Source organism: Homalodisca vitripennis, chromosome 1 (assembly GCF_021130785.1).
Source record: "Homalodisca vitripennis isolate AUS2020 chromosome 1, UT_GWSS_2.1, whole genome shotgun sequence".
Lineage (NCBI taxonomy): Eukaryota > Metazoa > Arthropoda > Insecta > Hemiptera > Cicadellidae > Homalodisca > Homalodisca vitripennis.
This window is the reverse complement of record NC_060207.1, coordinates 58,578,195-58,595,453: the sequence shown is the minus strand read 5'-3', so window position 1 is coordinate 58,595,453 and position 17,259 is coordinate 58,578,195. Positions and strand designations below refer to the sequence as shown.

General features: G+C 33.7%; 1 protein-coding gene across 2 annotated transcripts in view; it reads left to right on the top strand.

Annotated features, from left to right (window-relative positions):
• The window catches only part of LOC124362304 (neural proliferation differentiation and control protein 1), a 42,054-nt gene that overhangs the window by 12,654 nt on the left and 12,141 nt on the right, over nt 1-17,259 (top strand). For both annotated transcript variants that reach the window (XM_046816695.1, XM_046816684.1), the window contains 3 exons: nt 484-705; nt 822-888; nt 3,207-3,368. In XM_046816695.1, the coding sequence (XP_046672651.1) occupies nt 484-705; nt 822-888; nt 3,207-3,368 (451 nt within the window). The remainder of the gene's footprint in view (nt 1-483; nt 706-821; nt 889-3,206; nt 3,369-17,259) is intronic.

Sequence of the window (17,259 nt, the reverse complement as noted above, 5' to 3'; positions counted from 1 at the left end):
TAAATATTTTTAAGAACTGTATTGATGTCAGTGTTCTGGATAACCACTGTTGAATTCAGTTAAACAGGTATGAATATAGAAACCTTACAAAACCTTAACAGTTCTAGATACACTTATTAAGGTACCTATAGTTTTTCAATCTGAAAATCTGTAATTCTCTTCTAAAAGATTAACAGAACTAAATATGCTTCACCCGGAATCTGTCCATTGGTTAAGGCCTTGGTCTTAGCTCTATGATGGTAGATCTGATTCTTGTTACACTTTAGCTTTTTGTTCTTATATGTAAACACATTATATTTTGTATGTAGCTACCATATTATTTGGAATATATATATATATATATATATATATATATATATATATATATATAATTTTATCTCTAATACTTGTTTATAATTTTTATGTGATTTAATTTTTTGAAAAGTACTTGAGATTATTGAACTCTTTTTGTATCCCAAAACTAAAATGCTTATAACTGTCCAGATACTGAGGTCCAGGAGATCAAGAGAATGGATGATGATCCGGAAATACAACAAGAGAACCTGATGAGGACTCAGGGGGAGCAGCTAGGGGCACCTCTCACCACTGGAGAAGAAAGTTGGTTAGATGATGCTACCACCACGGAGCCCAACCAGCCTTCAGTCGCTGGAGAAGATGTCTTAAAGAGATTTCTTAGTAGAGATGACAAAGACATCCTTCTCGTTGGTAAGTTTTCTTGTTAAAATATATTAAAAAATTAATTTCTAGGTCTTCTGAACTTCTACAAAGAATGGCATTAAATGTCTACATGCATTAACAATTGTTATTGTTTCTGCACACAGCGATAATCGCAGGGTGTGGGGCAGCAGCAGCTGCAGGTGTAGTTGCTCTTGCTGTCGGATGGTATAGGTGAGTTTCAGTATTCAGTACTTTCAGTATATTTCATGTAGTGTTTAGAACACAATTGTTAAAATCCATGTAATTTTATAATTCTTGAAGCTTGGTTGCTATTTTACTTATAATAATAATACTATCTTTATTACCATATTAACTCCTACCATGCCAGAGTCTCAAGTAGTCTGTGAGGAATAAAACTAGATAATATCAAGTAGCTTTTAAAATTCTCAAGTCATTTAAAACAACTTTTGTTCTTATAAATTATTACTTGTCTGGTGAGGTTTGAAGATTGCAGCCATACAAAAATTCGAGGAGTACACAAAATCAATAAAAATTAATTTGTTATAACCATAATATCTTTCTGATGGCAACCAGGGTTTAAGCTAAGAAATTTTTCCTAGTAAAAATGCTACAAGCTCCTCAGACTTTTTAGCAAAAATGTTTGTCTTGTTGTAGCACTTATTAATAGTATTGTTATTCCGCAAAGATTACAATAATACTTATCGAAAAACAGTATGCAGTTCTATAATATTGTAGCCTCCAGAACAAATATTTACATTAATAAATATACTGATGTTAAAATATTTAAAACCTCAATAATCAAACGATTTTAAAAAAAGGTTTTACTAAAAGCAGTATAGTTAGAAAATATTTTTTTTAATTGTAAAAATATACAATAAAAAAGTCTTCTCTCAGTTTAAAATACATAATAAAATTAAATAGTATAGTTATTTTTGATAAATAAAGTTACTTTTAACATAATTTTATCTTATAAAAAAACTAATTATGCCCTACCAACATCATTCAATATGTAGCCTTCTTTGCTTTGTAAACACCAATGTTTAATCCTCATTGAAATGGACCTTTCTATTAGTACCTTCAATAGACATCAATAACAAATTGCTTCCATTGGTTATACTTAACCTTTCAGGAATGTCTGACATTTCAAAATAAAACAGATTATAACATAAACTCGAATCTCCGGTACTAATTACAGATGCCAAGACAAGACGTTTAGAAGTGTACAATATGCATTTTTGTTTGTAAGTGTTAGCCATGGTGCTGTAGTATTGGTATCAGAACCGCTGTTATAACAACAAGCATGGGCACTACTCTCTCACATCAAGAAGTACAGATAACCTAGTTTGAATGTTGACCACAAACTAACTAGTTGATCGAAAATCACAGAAGTTAAAATAAATGTAGCTTGTTTATTTCTGTTTAATAAATAAACAAGCTTAATTTTAATTTAACTCCCATAATTTTAGCTTTATTAGTTAGTTTGTGATTAACATTCAACCTCGGGTTTACCAACCAGACAGTTTGTCGACCAGCAGCGCGGCACAGGGTCTATCTAATATTATATATATATATATATATATATATGTATGAAATTAAGTGTGATATCACTGTAAACTGATTTTCAAAATTCTATATACTTTTCACTGTTAGTTGTTTCTCGCTTTTGTCACAATTTTGCGAGAGCTTTCTTCAACAGAGTCACATTTTCATGGCTCATTTCGCATAATGCGACAAATGAGATCGCAGCTTAAACCCTGATGGGAACCGAAAACATGGTAAAATTTTATTTAATAATTAACCATTCAATTCTCAGTATGGTTGATTTATATATCAATTTCTTAAACATTTTCAGAATATAGGTTTTTAATTTAAATCATATAACTTGGAGAACTTTTACATTCATACAAGGCTTTTTAGGTTAATGTTAAGGTTTCTAGGATCCTACCCGTAGAAAATATGAAGTTAAAAAATTAAATTGTTATAAAGGCTGTTGAGTACTTTAAAATTAAGTTACAAAAGCAAACATAGACTCCTTTTTTTTAACTGGGCATCTGTATATCAAATTCAAGAAATAGTCTTATAATCCAGATATATTAAGACTGTACTTTAGTGAAGTCAGTGATACATTAAATTCATGGTATTACTGAAACTACCAGTTTAAACTGGACATCTGTATATCAAATTCAAGAAATAGTCTTATAATCCAGATATATTAAGACTGTACTTTAGTGAAGTCAGTGATACATTAAATTCATGGTATTACTGAAACTACCGGCAAGAAATTGCAGATGTGTATGTTAATTAATAAAATGTGCTTCACATGCACTTGTGTAAACTAATTTAGCTTTTGGTACCTACTATATATGGAACCAAAGTGTATGTCACAAACAAGTGTTATTCAAGATCAATGATCTTTTGTATTATTGTTCTTCTCATGTTTCATTTTCATCTTGTAACTTTACCTGAGATTACTACAATGTTAACAACTTTCTTTTATCTGACTTTAACATTGTTGCTTACTGACACAGGCTCCACAACAACTCAAAGGCTGCTGCTGACATCGAATACCCAGCCTATGGAGTGACAGGGCCTAACAAGGAGATCACACCAACTGGTGACCGTCGTTTGGCGCAGTCTGCGCAAATGTATCATTACCAGCACCAGAAGCAGCAGATCATTGCCATGGAGAGGTAAGAAAGCAGCCAACATAAACAGGTTCTAATATGTAGGATGTTCTTCCAGAAAAGATGTTTATGAGAATGTTAATAACCTACTGGGTAGAGGGCATAAAAGCTATATATACAGTACAATACTAGGTGCTATGGGGATATGAATAACAATGAGATTAGTAAATGGCTTTGCTCGATATTTTATTGAAATAGTAGATAGTCTCAAGCATAATTGTAATAATAAGGACACATATAATCAGACATTGAATTGACAGGTCAGAATCATAGTGTTTATATTCAAAAAGCTACCCCCTGAAAAAAATTATTACTGTTACTCACAAAATTCATTCGAAGAAATCACTAGGAATAGATTAAATAAGAATGAAAGACATAAAAATAATCATAGATAATATTACTGAGCCATTATCAAAACTTATAAACTCATCAGTGAATCAGGATATATTTCTCAAATACTTAAAACACTGTCATTATAGTGGATTTAAGAGAGATATTTCATAAGAGAGAACTATAGAACTATTGCAATTTTGCCTGCACTGGAGAAGTTCCTTGAGAAATATGTGTTAGATTGCTTGAAAAAATACCTAACAAAGATTACATTCATACAAATTCAAAAACAGTAAATTTCAGCCTATTAAAAAATTTTTTTTTCACTTACATGAACAAATTTTTCACAAGTTTAACATTATACTTAATAAATGTTTGTTAAAAAAATGTGAATATCTAGTGCAGTAACTGATTAAATTACCATGGAGGAATGTACAAGAATCAGTAGGTTGCTTCTATATGCAAGCAAATATAGCATTTAATTATTTTGTTTCCCAACACAAAATAATGATTTTTTAATTTTTTTTATTGCAAAAACAAATATTAAAGTAACTAAACAAATAATGGTACTGGTTTTTTCCCGTAGAGTAGTGAAATCCACTAACTAAAAAATCTAAGTAATTAATTTTTAAAGAGTTTCATTAATTCCGATTTTATTACACAAAGCATATTACTGAAACAGAGCATTTCCAGAAAACATATTTATAACAAACACCTCTAAACCTATTTAGAAAGAAGATATAAAATATCAAAAATGTATGCAATTGAATGCAAGAAAGTATATAGAACATATAATAGTTAAAGAAATATTTGTAAAGTCTAAAAACACATACTGTACAGACCCAAATAAGGCAATAATTTAAAATTGCGCTACTTGAGTGACTAAAAATAAAGAAAAAATACTTATTGCTGTTAATTAAGTTTTTTTGTAGTAAGCATAACCATGTAATAAATAATCAAAGCTTTACTCATAAAATAAAAATTAAGATATAGAGATCTTAAAATTTACACAGAAACAAAATTGTAAAACTAAACAATTTTTAATACAGTGGTAGATAAAAATGTGTGTTAAAATTAAAGGTTTATTCAGCTACGTATAGTCATACAGTGAGGACAAAATGGTGAGATAGTTGAGTGTGTTGTATGTCAAAGCTCAATCATGAAACATTTGTCTTTATTCTAGGGTACCATAAATGTTCCTATTATTTTGGACAGTTACAATATTTTAGAAATAGATCAGTACAATGTTTTTTAAATAGATTATTATAAATGTCAAATGGTAATGAGAAGATATTTGATTTATAATTTAAAAGATTAAATTACAAAGTAATCATACAGTGTGAGTTAAAAATATGGATACACGCTCTTTATTTTTTGATGGATAAAGATGGAAGGATGGAACTCGGGACACCTTTCTAGGAAATAGAAGTGAATTTTTAGTCACTGTTACAACTTTTTCGATTTCCCCAAAATGGGCGGCTCAAACTTTTAAAATGTAAAGACCCATTCAATTACACCTCATTTGAAAGTCTTAATAAAATAAGAACAGTGGAAACTAGAGTTTTTTTTTATCTCAAACTCAATACAAATTCAATCAATCAATCAATCAATCTCTTTATTTGTGATATCGTAGAGAAATACAAAGGCATCAATACTGTTTTCCAAAAAGTACAGAATAATAAGAAGTTTGTTAACAATTGCTTGTCAGAGGTTAAAATATACTTAAGTCAAAAAAAATATTTCACAAAATACAATTGTTCAATTGTCATTGAAAAACTCGGCTATGCTGTAGAAAGGCCGTTCCGCCAACCATTTGCTGAGCTCTCTCTTCAGGTTCTGTCCTCTTATTCTTCTCAGTTGATCTGGAAGATGGTTGTGGAGTCTGCAGCCAATGTAGAGTGGTTGTCTCTCGGATAGAGTGAGCCGTTGTTGTGGTGTTGCAAAGTATGAAGCATGCCTGGTGGGGTAGCTGTGGACGTTGCTGTTACGAGGTGGATCTTGATTGTCGGCATACATGATTACTTCTCGTATGTAGAGGTTAACCACTGTCATGATTCCCAGCTCTTTAAAAGATGTACGGCAAGACTGTAGTGGCTGCAGATCTGCAAGTATCCTCACAGCTCGTTTCTGCAGAATGAACACTCGTTCCATGGTGAAGATTGAGGTTCCACCCCAAATAATTAGACCATATCTAATATGTGACTCAATTAGTCCAAAATATGCTGTTTTGGCAGTTTTAATATCAGCTATTTGTTTAAGTCTTTGCACAGCGTGTAGGCCAGAGGAAACTATTTTTCACAAGTTGTCGATGTGGGGGGTCCAAGTGAGTTTTGCATCAATCGTCATTCCTAGCAGTTTTACTTTCTCTTCTTGTACTACATTGTCTATACCTAGTGTGACACTTCTCCTTCCAAAAATTATCTGCTTGGTTTTTGTAGTGTTTGCAACCAAGTCGTTTTCCCTGCAATATTGATAGGCCTTATTCAAACTTTGGGAAGAGTGTTCCTTTAAACTAGCAGCTGATTCACTGCTAACTACAAGAGTAATATCATCAGCATACATTAAACAGGTGCTCAGATTACCAAGATGTTGTGGCATGTCATTGATGAATAAAATGAAAAGGACTGGTCCCAAAACAGAGCCCTGAGGTACTCCTCTTGTTATTTCTTTGGGACTGGATTTTACAAATTGTACCATGTTGTTGGATGTGGACTTTATTTCAACTACTTGAGAGCGTCCGCTCAAGTATGATTGAAACCAAGATTTTGCTGTCCCATGTATGCCTAGAGCTTCAAGTTTTAAGAGGATAAGATCATGCCCTAGGGAATCGAAAGCCTTACTGAAGTCAAGAAGTATTCGTGTAACCGGTTCCTTGTCTTCAAGCTGATCAATTACTCTCTCCATGAGGCTGATTATTGCTGTTATGGTCGATTTCCCCTTTACAAACCCATGCTGCTTCTCAGTTAACAGGCTGTTAGCTTCGAGATGATCTATTAATCGTGCTAGCACCACTTTCTCAATTACTTTAGAGAAAGTGGAAACTAGAGATATGGGTCGATAGTTAGTTAGATCTGTTGCAGAACCTTTTTTGTATTTAGGATAGACTTTTGCACATTTAAGAGCACTTGGGAATTGTCCTTCTTGAAATGATCTATTAATTATGCTGGTTAATGGAGTTATTAATTCTTTAAAGCAGATTTTTACAAGTTGTGAGGGAACCTCATCCAGTCCTGCAGACCACTTCGGTTTAAATGTTTGAATTATTTTTGATACTTCTACAGTATTGGTGAATGACAGCTCTGAAAGATATTTGTCACATGTGAATGTGATAGGGTTAGCTCTGGCAGTTCTTGTCACATCACTCTTTTTTAGTGCTTCATCAGCAGCTTTTATGAAGTAGTTGTTTAGTTGTTCTGCCACTTCAAGTGGCTCGTCCAGTAACTTTCCGTCCACTTTCAGCTGTATCTGAGGCTCCCTTTGTCCTTGTTTCTTTCGTTCCTTATTTATCGTATCCCACATAGCTTTTGGTTTGTTAACAGATTTTTCTATGTATTCTACAGTGGCTTGTTTGCGCAGGGATTTTAATTTTAGATCGTACCTTTTCTTTGCATCAGTGCAGATTGCTTTGTCTTCAATATCTCCTGTCAGTTCAAATTTGGAGAGAGCTTGCAGGTAGGCTTGCTTCAGTAAAAGTGCGTCTTTATTGTCATACATATCTAAGATTTTCTTCTTTCTTGGTCTTCGTTTCTTTTTTGGGCAAGCCATCTCTATAGTTGCAGTCAGTGATTTGGAGAAATTTTCATAGGCTTGGTCAACATTTATGGCATTGTGAACTTTGAGCCAGCTATTTTCTGCTAGGAGGTACTTCAGGTGATAAATATTCTCCTCACGGAAGTGTCGGATGATCTGACCTGGTTGAGTTGAGTTTGGCAGTGAAATTTTGAGGTTGCATATTTGGGCCTTATGGTCAGATATGCTAGTATGTATTACCTCAACATCCAAATCTTTTGTGTAGTGATTTGCACAGACACAGTCCATTGAAGTTGAAGTGGTGTTTGTTACTCTAATAGGAGGTATAGATAGTCTCTCAATGTCAAAATTGGCCAGTGTTTCATTTAATTTAGCTGTGTTGGTGTCAGTCTTTAGAATATCTACATTAATGTCACCCATGATAATCAATGGATACTTGTAGGCTGCTGTTTCTTCTATTATTGTAGAAAGTCTTTCCAAGGCTTCATCTAAATTAGCCTTTGGTTGTCTGTATAGTCCAAGCAAGAACAGTTTGCTGTTTCCTTTGTTTAGTTTTATCATTGATGCTTCTAAGTTTAGTTCTTTGCACTTATTTAGCACATCAATGGGAGCAATATGTTCAGCTAAGCAGTCTTTAGCGTATATTGCAACACCACCCATTTTATGGTCTACTCTGTTAAAATGGGTCAGGAGAGTGTAATGAATCAGATTTGTCATGCTCAGTTCATCTCTATTTAAACCATGCTCTGTTAGAATTATGATGTCTGGCTTTGTTGTTTGAATCAGGTGGTTAACACGGTCAATTTTGTTTGCCAGACCCCTAACGTTCTGATGGAGAATTGAAAAGTCTATCATAGATGAATTGGCCTTAGTGAGGAGCTGGTGTATATTCTCGTCTTCTGATGGTGCCTCATTCTCTCTTCTTTTCTTTGACGGAGTTCTAAAAAATCTGGTTTGCGAGTTGCCTGCATATGAACAGGAGGGGCAGTTGGGGTCAGAGCTTAGTCCCTGGGAGTTTTTGTGTCAGGGGCTCTTCCATCCTGTATAATTTCCGGGGAATTTTGTATTGGAAGGTTGGTTCCTGGGGTCGGCAGGGTCTGTAGAGGAGGACTGATACAGGCAGTGTCTTCAGACGTGCAGTATGTACTCTTTTGTAGGAAACCTTCATAGGTCTCATTATCTTCTAGTATTTTTGCACTCAATGGAGGGCATCTACATTAAAGGTTCCATATTGCTTGTCGTTCACTAAATTGTCATTTTGGAGCGTGTTTTTTACAACTTGTTTGGGGTAACTTTTTATTTTTTCATTATATACTAGCTGACCCGACAGACTTCGTCCTGTCAAAAAGATTTGTAATGTGGCAGTTTTTTTGCCTACGTATTTAAAAAAATTCTCCTGAACAGAACCGGCACCCTGGTGATAGGGCGTTGTGAATAAAAAATAATTAAATAAAACATATATAAGGATTTAAAAGTAAGTAATCGCTTTATTGTTAATCATGTGAATCATAATTATTATTATTATCATTGTAGTGCTTTGTGGTATACGATGTTTTTTGTTTGATTACCTGGCGCATAGATAAACAAATCTGATGGTTTTCCAACACGGGAACAGGCAACATACAATTGACCATGTGAGAAACATGGGTTTTCTAGATTAATACCACAAACACTTAATGATTACCCCTGGGACTTGTTTATAGTCATAGCAAAAGCAAGCCGCACTGGAAACTGTAGTCGTTTAAACTCAAATGGCACATCAGTCGGAATCATTGGGATGCGCGGTATGAGAACATCCTCTCCTTTATACTTTCCTTTGAGTATAGTTGCTTCTATCACATTGTTTAGTAAATTTTTTATCGCTAACCGTGTACCGTTGCAAAGACGCGGTTGGTTGATATTTCGCAACATTATAACCACCGATCCAACCTTTAATTGAAGATTGTGAGGTGGCAATCCTGGCAAATCCAGCGAGTTTAAAAATTCCGGTGGATAGTTGACTACATCATCTTGATTAGTAGCCGAATCAACTGATTTATATATCCTCAATTCGCCTGTAATTTGTTCTTGAATTTTGAAATTTAATTCATTTACATCTATGTTTTTTGCAGCCAGTATAGCTCGTTCGCGCAACCAATCATGGTTTCTGTAATTTTGAGAAACATCTGGAAACACTTTCTGAATAAGTTCATCTTTTGATTGAGTTAACTGACAAAAACTTTGAGGAAAGTTAATGCAGCCAGTCAACATGTCTATAGGAAATTTGCCATTACCAATGTCAATGAGTTGTTTAGAGAATATGTTTCCAGATTGGTCATTTTGCAACTCGACACGCATATTCTTGCTTAAATGAAGTACTTTGACATGTTTCCACAAATTGGAGGACTTTAGACATGCATTGAGTTCATCAGCTGGCGTTGATCGTGGAATCACTGGCAATGTTTTGACGAAAATCTCCTGCTAATAAAATCATTGCACCACCAAATCGGTTATTATTGCTCCGTAGATCTTTTAAGGTTCTGTCTAAAGCCTCCAAAGATTTTTTATGTGCCATCGTGCATTCATCCCAAACAATCAATTTACATTGCTGCAAAACCTTTGCCATTGCAGAGTTCTTCGAAACGTTGCAGGTTGGAGTTTCATTGCTTTGCATATTTAATGGCAATTTTAGTGCTGAATGGGCTGTTCGACCACCTTCAAGCAAAGTTGCTGCGATTCCCGACGAAGCGAGTGCAAGTGCAATTTTATTTTGTGAGCGAATTGTTGCTAATATTAATGAAATCAAAAAAGTTTTTCCTGTACCACCAGGTGCATCTAAGAAGTAAATCCCTCCAGTTTCATCATTTGTTACTTTCATAAGAGTTTCAAATACATACTTCTGTTGTTCATTTAACAGTGGAAGATTTGTTTGAATTAATTCTTTCAAAGCGTTGAAATCATACAGTTTTTCTCGATGCCTCTTGGTTAAAAGCGTCATGCATTGGACGATTGGGCGCGGTCAGGCCTAATTGAATTAATAGTTTGTTTGACATTATCAAGCACATGTCCTCAATTGAAATCAATGCTTCATTGTAAATTTCTTCACTGATTTGTATATTTGGATTTCCCATTCTATTCCGTGTTTGATACAAAATATCATCACATATATAATCTTTGTACTTGATCCACAAATCAATTGGGTTTGATGGGAAGCATGTAGATATGATTATAGAAAACAATGTTCGTATTTGATGAGCGTGTGATGATATTACAGCATCATTGAGAGTTTGATCCCAATGAGCGTCATTTTCAAGCAATTGCAAACGTTGACAGGCTTCTCTGTAGGATCCACACAATTCACCATCAACAGTTCGTAACTGTTGGAATGATGTTGGGCCACGTACATTGACTAATAGCAGTCGTAAATAAAAACATTCATCATTGCTTGGATGTACTGAATAAATCCGGCCAATCGCATCGGTGGAATATACATCTGTATATCCTGGAACTGGTTTTCCTTGTTTCCGTCGTATAAATCTCCTTGAGGATTGATTCCAGGTATAATATTTTGGCATTTCAGAATATAGCAATGTTTGTGCGAAATCATCGTTTTGGCATGTCTCAAAAAAACTGGTTAATGTAGTAGATGGTGGCTGAGCAGCTCTTTGTACTGCGTTCTGTGCTGTAAAATACACTCTTTGTCCATTTTCTAAATGCACAGCTAAGTGAACAACAGAAGGGTGTCTCTCATGAATAGGAAAAGAAAATATTCGCCAAACTGCTTCATTACTACTGACATAGCGGCCCATTTGGTATTGGGTAACTTCATCATTGGAATTCTCTGCACCAATTCCAATCACAGCCATATCACTCCCTTTGGTTACATATTTGCAAATGTATTTAATAGATTTCACTGAATGGCAAGATTCAACGTTGATGTGTGCTTTGAATGTCTTTGATAAAATGGGTGAATATGGAACAATCCAACGATTATCTATTTCAATATCTTGTTGATTTAATTTGACAATTGTTGATTTTCCATTGTCTGCTGTCGATCTGCGACGATACAATGGATAACCGTCATTACCAGTAATTGTTTCCGATATTAATGTCCATGGATATCGTTTTGAACATTTACCATCCATCATACACGGTGAATTTTGATTAAGAGTTCCACAGGGACCATGTATCATGTTTTTGATAACTACCTCATGCAATCCAGGATCTACTTGTACATTAGGGATTTCAGCTGATATCACTGCATCAACTTCATTTGGCCTTATCTTTTCAACCAACCAAATCAAAATGTGTGCATGTGGCAATCCTCGTTTCTGCCACTCCACAGAATACATCCAGCAGCGTGTCTCACCAAACACATTATGTTTTACGATGAAATCCATTAAAGATTTCAATTTTTGTCTAAAGACTCTGGCTGTAATATCATGACGATCAATGGGTGATTGCCCAGGGAATAACTCCTGCTTGATTTCTATCCATTGCGGATTGCATGTAAATGTGATGAACAAATCTGCTGTACCATAATGACGAACATACGACATGGCATCTTGAGCATATTCGTGCATATGCCGAGGGCTTCCGATGTATGTTGCTGGAAGAATAGTCATCCGACCGACATTCTGTGCATTTCCATCAGTATTAATCGCATCTCGAAGGTGAATATACTCTTCAGATCGGAGTTTGGTTTGATTCAACCTGATGAATGTTAATCTCTCCGTTTCAATTTTAATATACATGTCAACAACATATTTGTGATATAATCGCCGACATTTCAATATGTGATTTTCTTCATTTTCCCGAATCATTAGGCGGTATGAATAATAGTTCATTGAACTGACTTTTTTGTTGGTTTCAGAACCTGTAAATATATTTTGTTTTAATAACATTCAAATATAAAATTAAAATATACATAATATAATGACTGAGAATTTATCGCCATAGCTAAACTAATATTTTAGTTACCTGTAATGGGATTTATCATTTTTATTGAGAAATCGTAGCCATCTTCACCTTGCCAAAATATAATGGGATATTGCAGTGCATCATATGAGCGGTGTGTGTTTCCTTTATACGTTGTAATTGATCATTCCGACGATGTAAAACAATATCACGGGATTCCAAGTTTTCTCCAACTACAACGATAGCAACTTCATCAATAGTTGGTGCATTAAAACGTCTTGTATGTTGACCTGCAGGTGTTTTATCAGCTCTGATTACAATTTTGTGATTATCGGATGGCATCAGATCCAGGGCAGTTTTAAACAATATAATCAATTGATTGTGTTGATGAAATAAAGTTTGTAATTGTTCTACAATAGACCTCTTTACTAAATTGTTATGTGCACAACGCAGATCAATTTCTTGTGGTGAATTGCCCATAAAATAAATTTGCAGGAATTTGTTGTCGCTATCTGACACTGGTAACAGTGAACCTGCTCTATGATATATTTGCCCTTGTATCTGTAAATAAAAAAAAAATATTATGGTGTGGTATAAATTAATGGATTGTCAGTGATCAAACTTAAATAATATTTTATCTTAAAAAGTATATATTTAGTTTTAACTAATATCTATCAAATATAAAATATAATAAAAGTGTCACTGAAACTGAATCACCATATAATATGATGACTAAGTGATATATAAGTGATTAAGAAATTAAAGATTAGTGACACATCTTAACATTGGTGACAGAAACTTTTGTTCGCTAAAATAATTATGAGTAACTGCTAGAATACATACCTTGAAAGTTGGCATAAAATTTTCCCGAACTACATTTGTTGTCCCAAATGAAGTCATTTGAAAGCAATTGTTATATTGTTGGATATGTGTCAAAAAGTGTATAGAATCTGTTCCTATTCCTGAAACCAATGAGTACAATGGTTCTGGTGGTGGATCCAATGGTATCAATTTTACTTTACCATTTGCGCAACACAATCCATTGGCTTCGTTTTTGTATTTTAATGCCTTACAGTGTGAGCAAACCGAGTTCATAGAACCAATAACAACACATTGGTAGTTACTGTAGTCAATTGACACATCGTAACTGAAAGCAGCTCGATTCAAACTTGCGCGATTATTAGTTGAATGTCGCGCTCGCGATTCACGCGTTTGTAATATCCGAATTCTTTCACGTTCATTTCCGTCGTCACGTTCTTGTGCAGTACGATTAGATCGGTAATTAGCTTGGTTTGTAGCATTTCTGGTTCTTCTACCTAAATTGCTTCGTCTTATAGGAGGCATATCAAATATAAATTATTTTTTCACTAATCACGAACTAAACAAACACTAACTAAGTAAACACTCTGCACAAAACACGATATACGAATTTGTTTCATGTATTAGTTGACAAAAGCAAACTCAATAGATTAGGTCACAGATATATTAATGTTTTATTTACTATCTGCATTACACGATCACGCACTGTTTATTTATTATTGGTAACATTTAAATGTAAGCAGATGTTTCAGAAAGTTTGTCGAACTATAGCTGTCAACAGCTGTTTAGTGCCAGTTTAATTTTAATTATGAAACGTACAAACTACAATTTTTCCTGAATTCCAAAATATTCCAGATATATTTTCTTAACTTTTTCTTCATAAAAACCTTCCTCGGATTTCAATGAACATTTTACAAAAAGAATTAACCGAATCCGTCCACCCGTTATCGAGTTTAGCGCTTACCAACACATTTCGACATTCATTTTTATTTATAAGATTTTATTTTTCTTAACCTGAAGAGCCACGCTGAACTGGTTGGTTTTAGTTTCTGTTGCACTCTTCCTGCGCTTATTTGAGCCATGAGGTTTTGAGCAAGATAGGTTTCTAATGGGTGGTACTTTCTTAATGGTCTCAGGAGTATAAATAACTCCAGAGGGAGAATTTGGGACGGCCACCTGTTCAGGGGTGGTTTCAGTTTGAGTACCTTGCTCGTACAGGACTGACTGATGTGGGATGTTTGAACAGTGACTCTGGGGCCAAGAACTGAAGTTTCTTATAACTGTATCAAAGTTGTTCTGTCTGGCTTTCAACTGGGCTATTTCCATTAGGATAGTAGTAAGGTTTTGGGGTGTAGTTTGAAGTGATTCACAGCCCAAATTAGCAGCTCATTGAAATTAATTACAAATTAATTGAGGTAAAACATGAACATCCACATTCAGAAGGTAAATAACTTCAATAGACAACTACTTACAAACTCATATCTGTGTTTACGCATATGAAGCAAATAGTTTACAAACAATAACTTCTGCTTTTTATTTCGATAACAACAAAAAAGGTACCGGTTTTTAGTGCTTTTCTACCACTCTTCAACTATACAAATTCGTAACTCAGAAATTTGTGATCCAATTGTTATAAAACTTGACTAATGTCATAATTTTGTATATGTAATTTTTGAATTACATAAAAAAAATTGTTATAAAATTATCATCTTAACTTTTATTCATGATCGGGCAGTTGAAAATGCAGTAATTTTAATTGCTCACATTTTGTTGGAACCCACGAGACACTAGACTGCCGAGGGTGGTGTGCGGCTTGCTCGTGCAATGATTGGAAGAAAAAGCCATAATAACTGTTGTTTTAGACCTTTGGACCAGCAATTGAAGGTTTAAAAATTAATTGCGTGCTATGAAGCTGTTTGCCAATATTTCACATTAATTACAATATTCACGTTTGATGTGTTTGTGAATTTCATTCAGTGCTTTCCCAATGCAATTAGACTGTTTGTTATATCTGATGCAATGATCAGGCATAACCAACAGACTAAGCTTTAAACACAAAGTAAAAATGTGTTCAGATGTTAACCATTTCTTATGACTGATTTTTTAATACGCTTATGTTTGTGGTTGATGAACATGGGCTTAAAGTTTTTTAAGGAACTCTGTAGAATCTTTTGAGCTCGTGATTATTAACTTTTGTGCTATATATAGTATATAGTATATATATATTATAAAACTATTTTATGGTTACATTTATTGAAACACATTTAAATAGTTTAAAAGCACTATTCTATTAACTCTATTTGTTACTATTTTGTTTATATCCAATAGAAATACACCCTATCATGTGTATCTCTCCCATGTATAATACTGTACATAAAAACTTAACTTCTGGTTTGACGCAAATGTCTTAAAACTCAACGCTTGTAAGACTCCATTTATAACCATTTCCCAACCAGAGTTAAAACTAAACAATCGCTTACAAAGTTTGAAAAAGAAACTCTAGAGTTTCTCTCTGCTCACCGCTTTTATAGTATTAAATACTATATTTTATAGTATATTTTGGAAAATAAATAATGTTGGAAAATTAATATTGTTATTAGTTTCAATGTTTTTTTGAGTATATCTTAACCTAGTAGTACAATAGTATAGATATATTGTCCATTTTGTTTTAAATTTTATTTAATACAACAATATTTTTGATAATTTCTGAATGTATTTAATATACTGCAAGTAGATTTTTTGTTTCTAACAAAAATTGCCATAACTAATGAAAGGAACATACATTGCACTTTCACTAAGACAAAGACAAGTTTCTAAGAGTTATTGTTCAATAATGAATTAATTATCAGTGTTTATTTACCTTTGTGTTCTCCTTAGTAGTTATATAAAATAAACTTTGTCTTGTAGCATGCTTCATCACACACAAATAATTAAATTTATGTGCACTTGTCAGAATTCCATATTTTACATTTTCCTGTGTCAGAATTAATTTGTGATGAAAACCCAACATTTGTGTTGTCACTGATAAGAAAATTGTATTAATTTATGAGTTTAAAATTGTACTTTAAGTATGATGTGTGTGAAGATATTGTGAACAGTTAACTTGACTAAATACATTGTTATATTCTCCATCGGCTGTATGTGATGAAGTCCAATGTTGAAAGTTACAATGTTTAAAATGCAGCAAAATATTTAATGTCTGTCTGTCTATAAACATTACAGAATTAATATTTTCTGATCTATTTTTTTAGAAACTTTTGCACAAACTCTTCTCTTGTAAATAAGAAACTTAAGTTCTTATGCAGCCTTATTGTAGTAAGATGGCACCTAGGACTAAAAGTACTTCCAGCAATTATTGTGTTATAGGTAAACCGCTTACAAAAAAAACCTTGGTTGATTTTAGTTCACGCAGGGTGGGGTAAATACCCCTCCGCCACCCCTCCAAGTATCCCCACTACTGCTCGGCGCTCACTCTATTTGATCAGCTGACTAATCCGGCTCAGTCAGTATCGTTCACTACTGCGACCCGTTCAGTTGAACCGGTCAGTACAGAGTTACTGAGACTTCCTGCTAGAGCGTGTTATACCAGTCATCTTGTTGAATGAATGACTGGATGTAATGACCGAGTGAACGAAAGGATATGCTAGTAAAAAATTATTCGAATAGATGAAGAAACAGCATATCGTACAGTGAATGGATAGATATATAACAATAAATGCATTATTTCAGGAATCTATTAAATTCAAATATATCTATTAAAACTTATTTAAAAAATATAATTGTAAGTTACCAGATACATTGCTAAATATTTTAAATGTTAATACTTATAATCAATGGACTTGGTTGATTGATAGGCCTATAATTTATCATAAGTAAGGTTATTCCCTACAAATGGGATGACTCACTAGTCCCCCTGTTGAGTTATACGATTACGGTTTTATTCTTAATCAGTTAGCAGTGAATGAAAGTAATGACTGAACAATTTTGAGGACCTAGTGTAACCTAATGCATAAACTCTATATTTTTGTAGTTATTTCCATATGGTGTTAAGCTATTTTTCATGGATAAGAGTTTTTAAATGAACTTAATAATAATATTATAA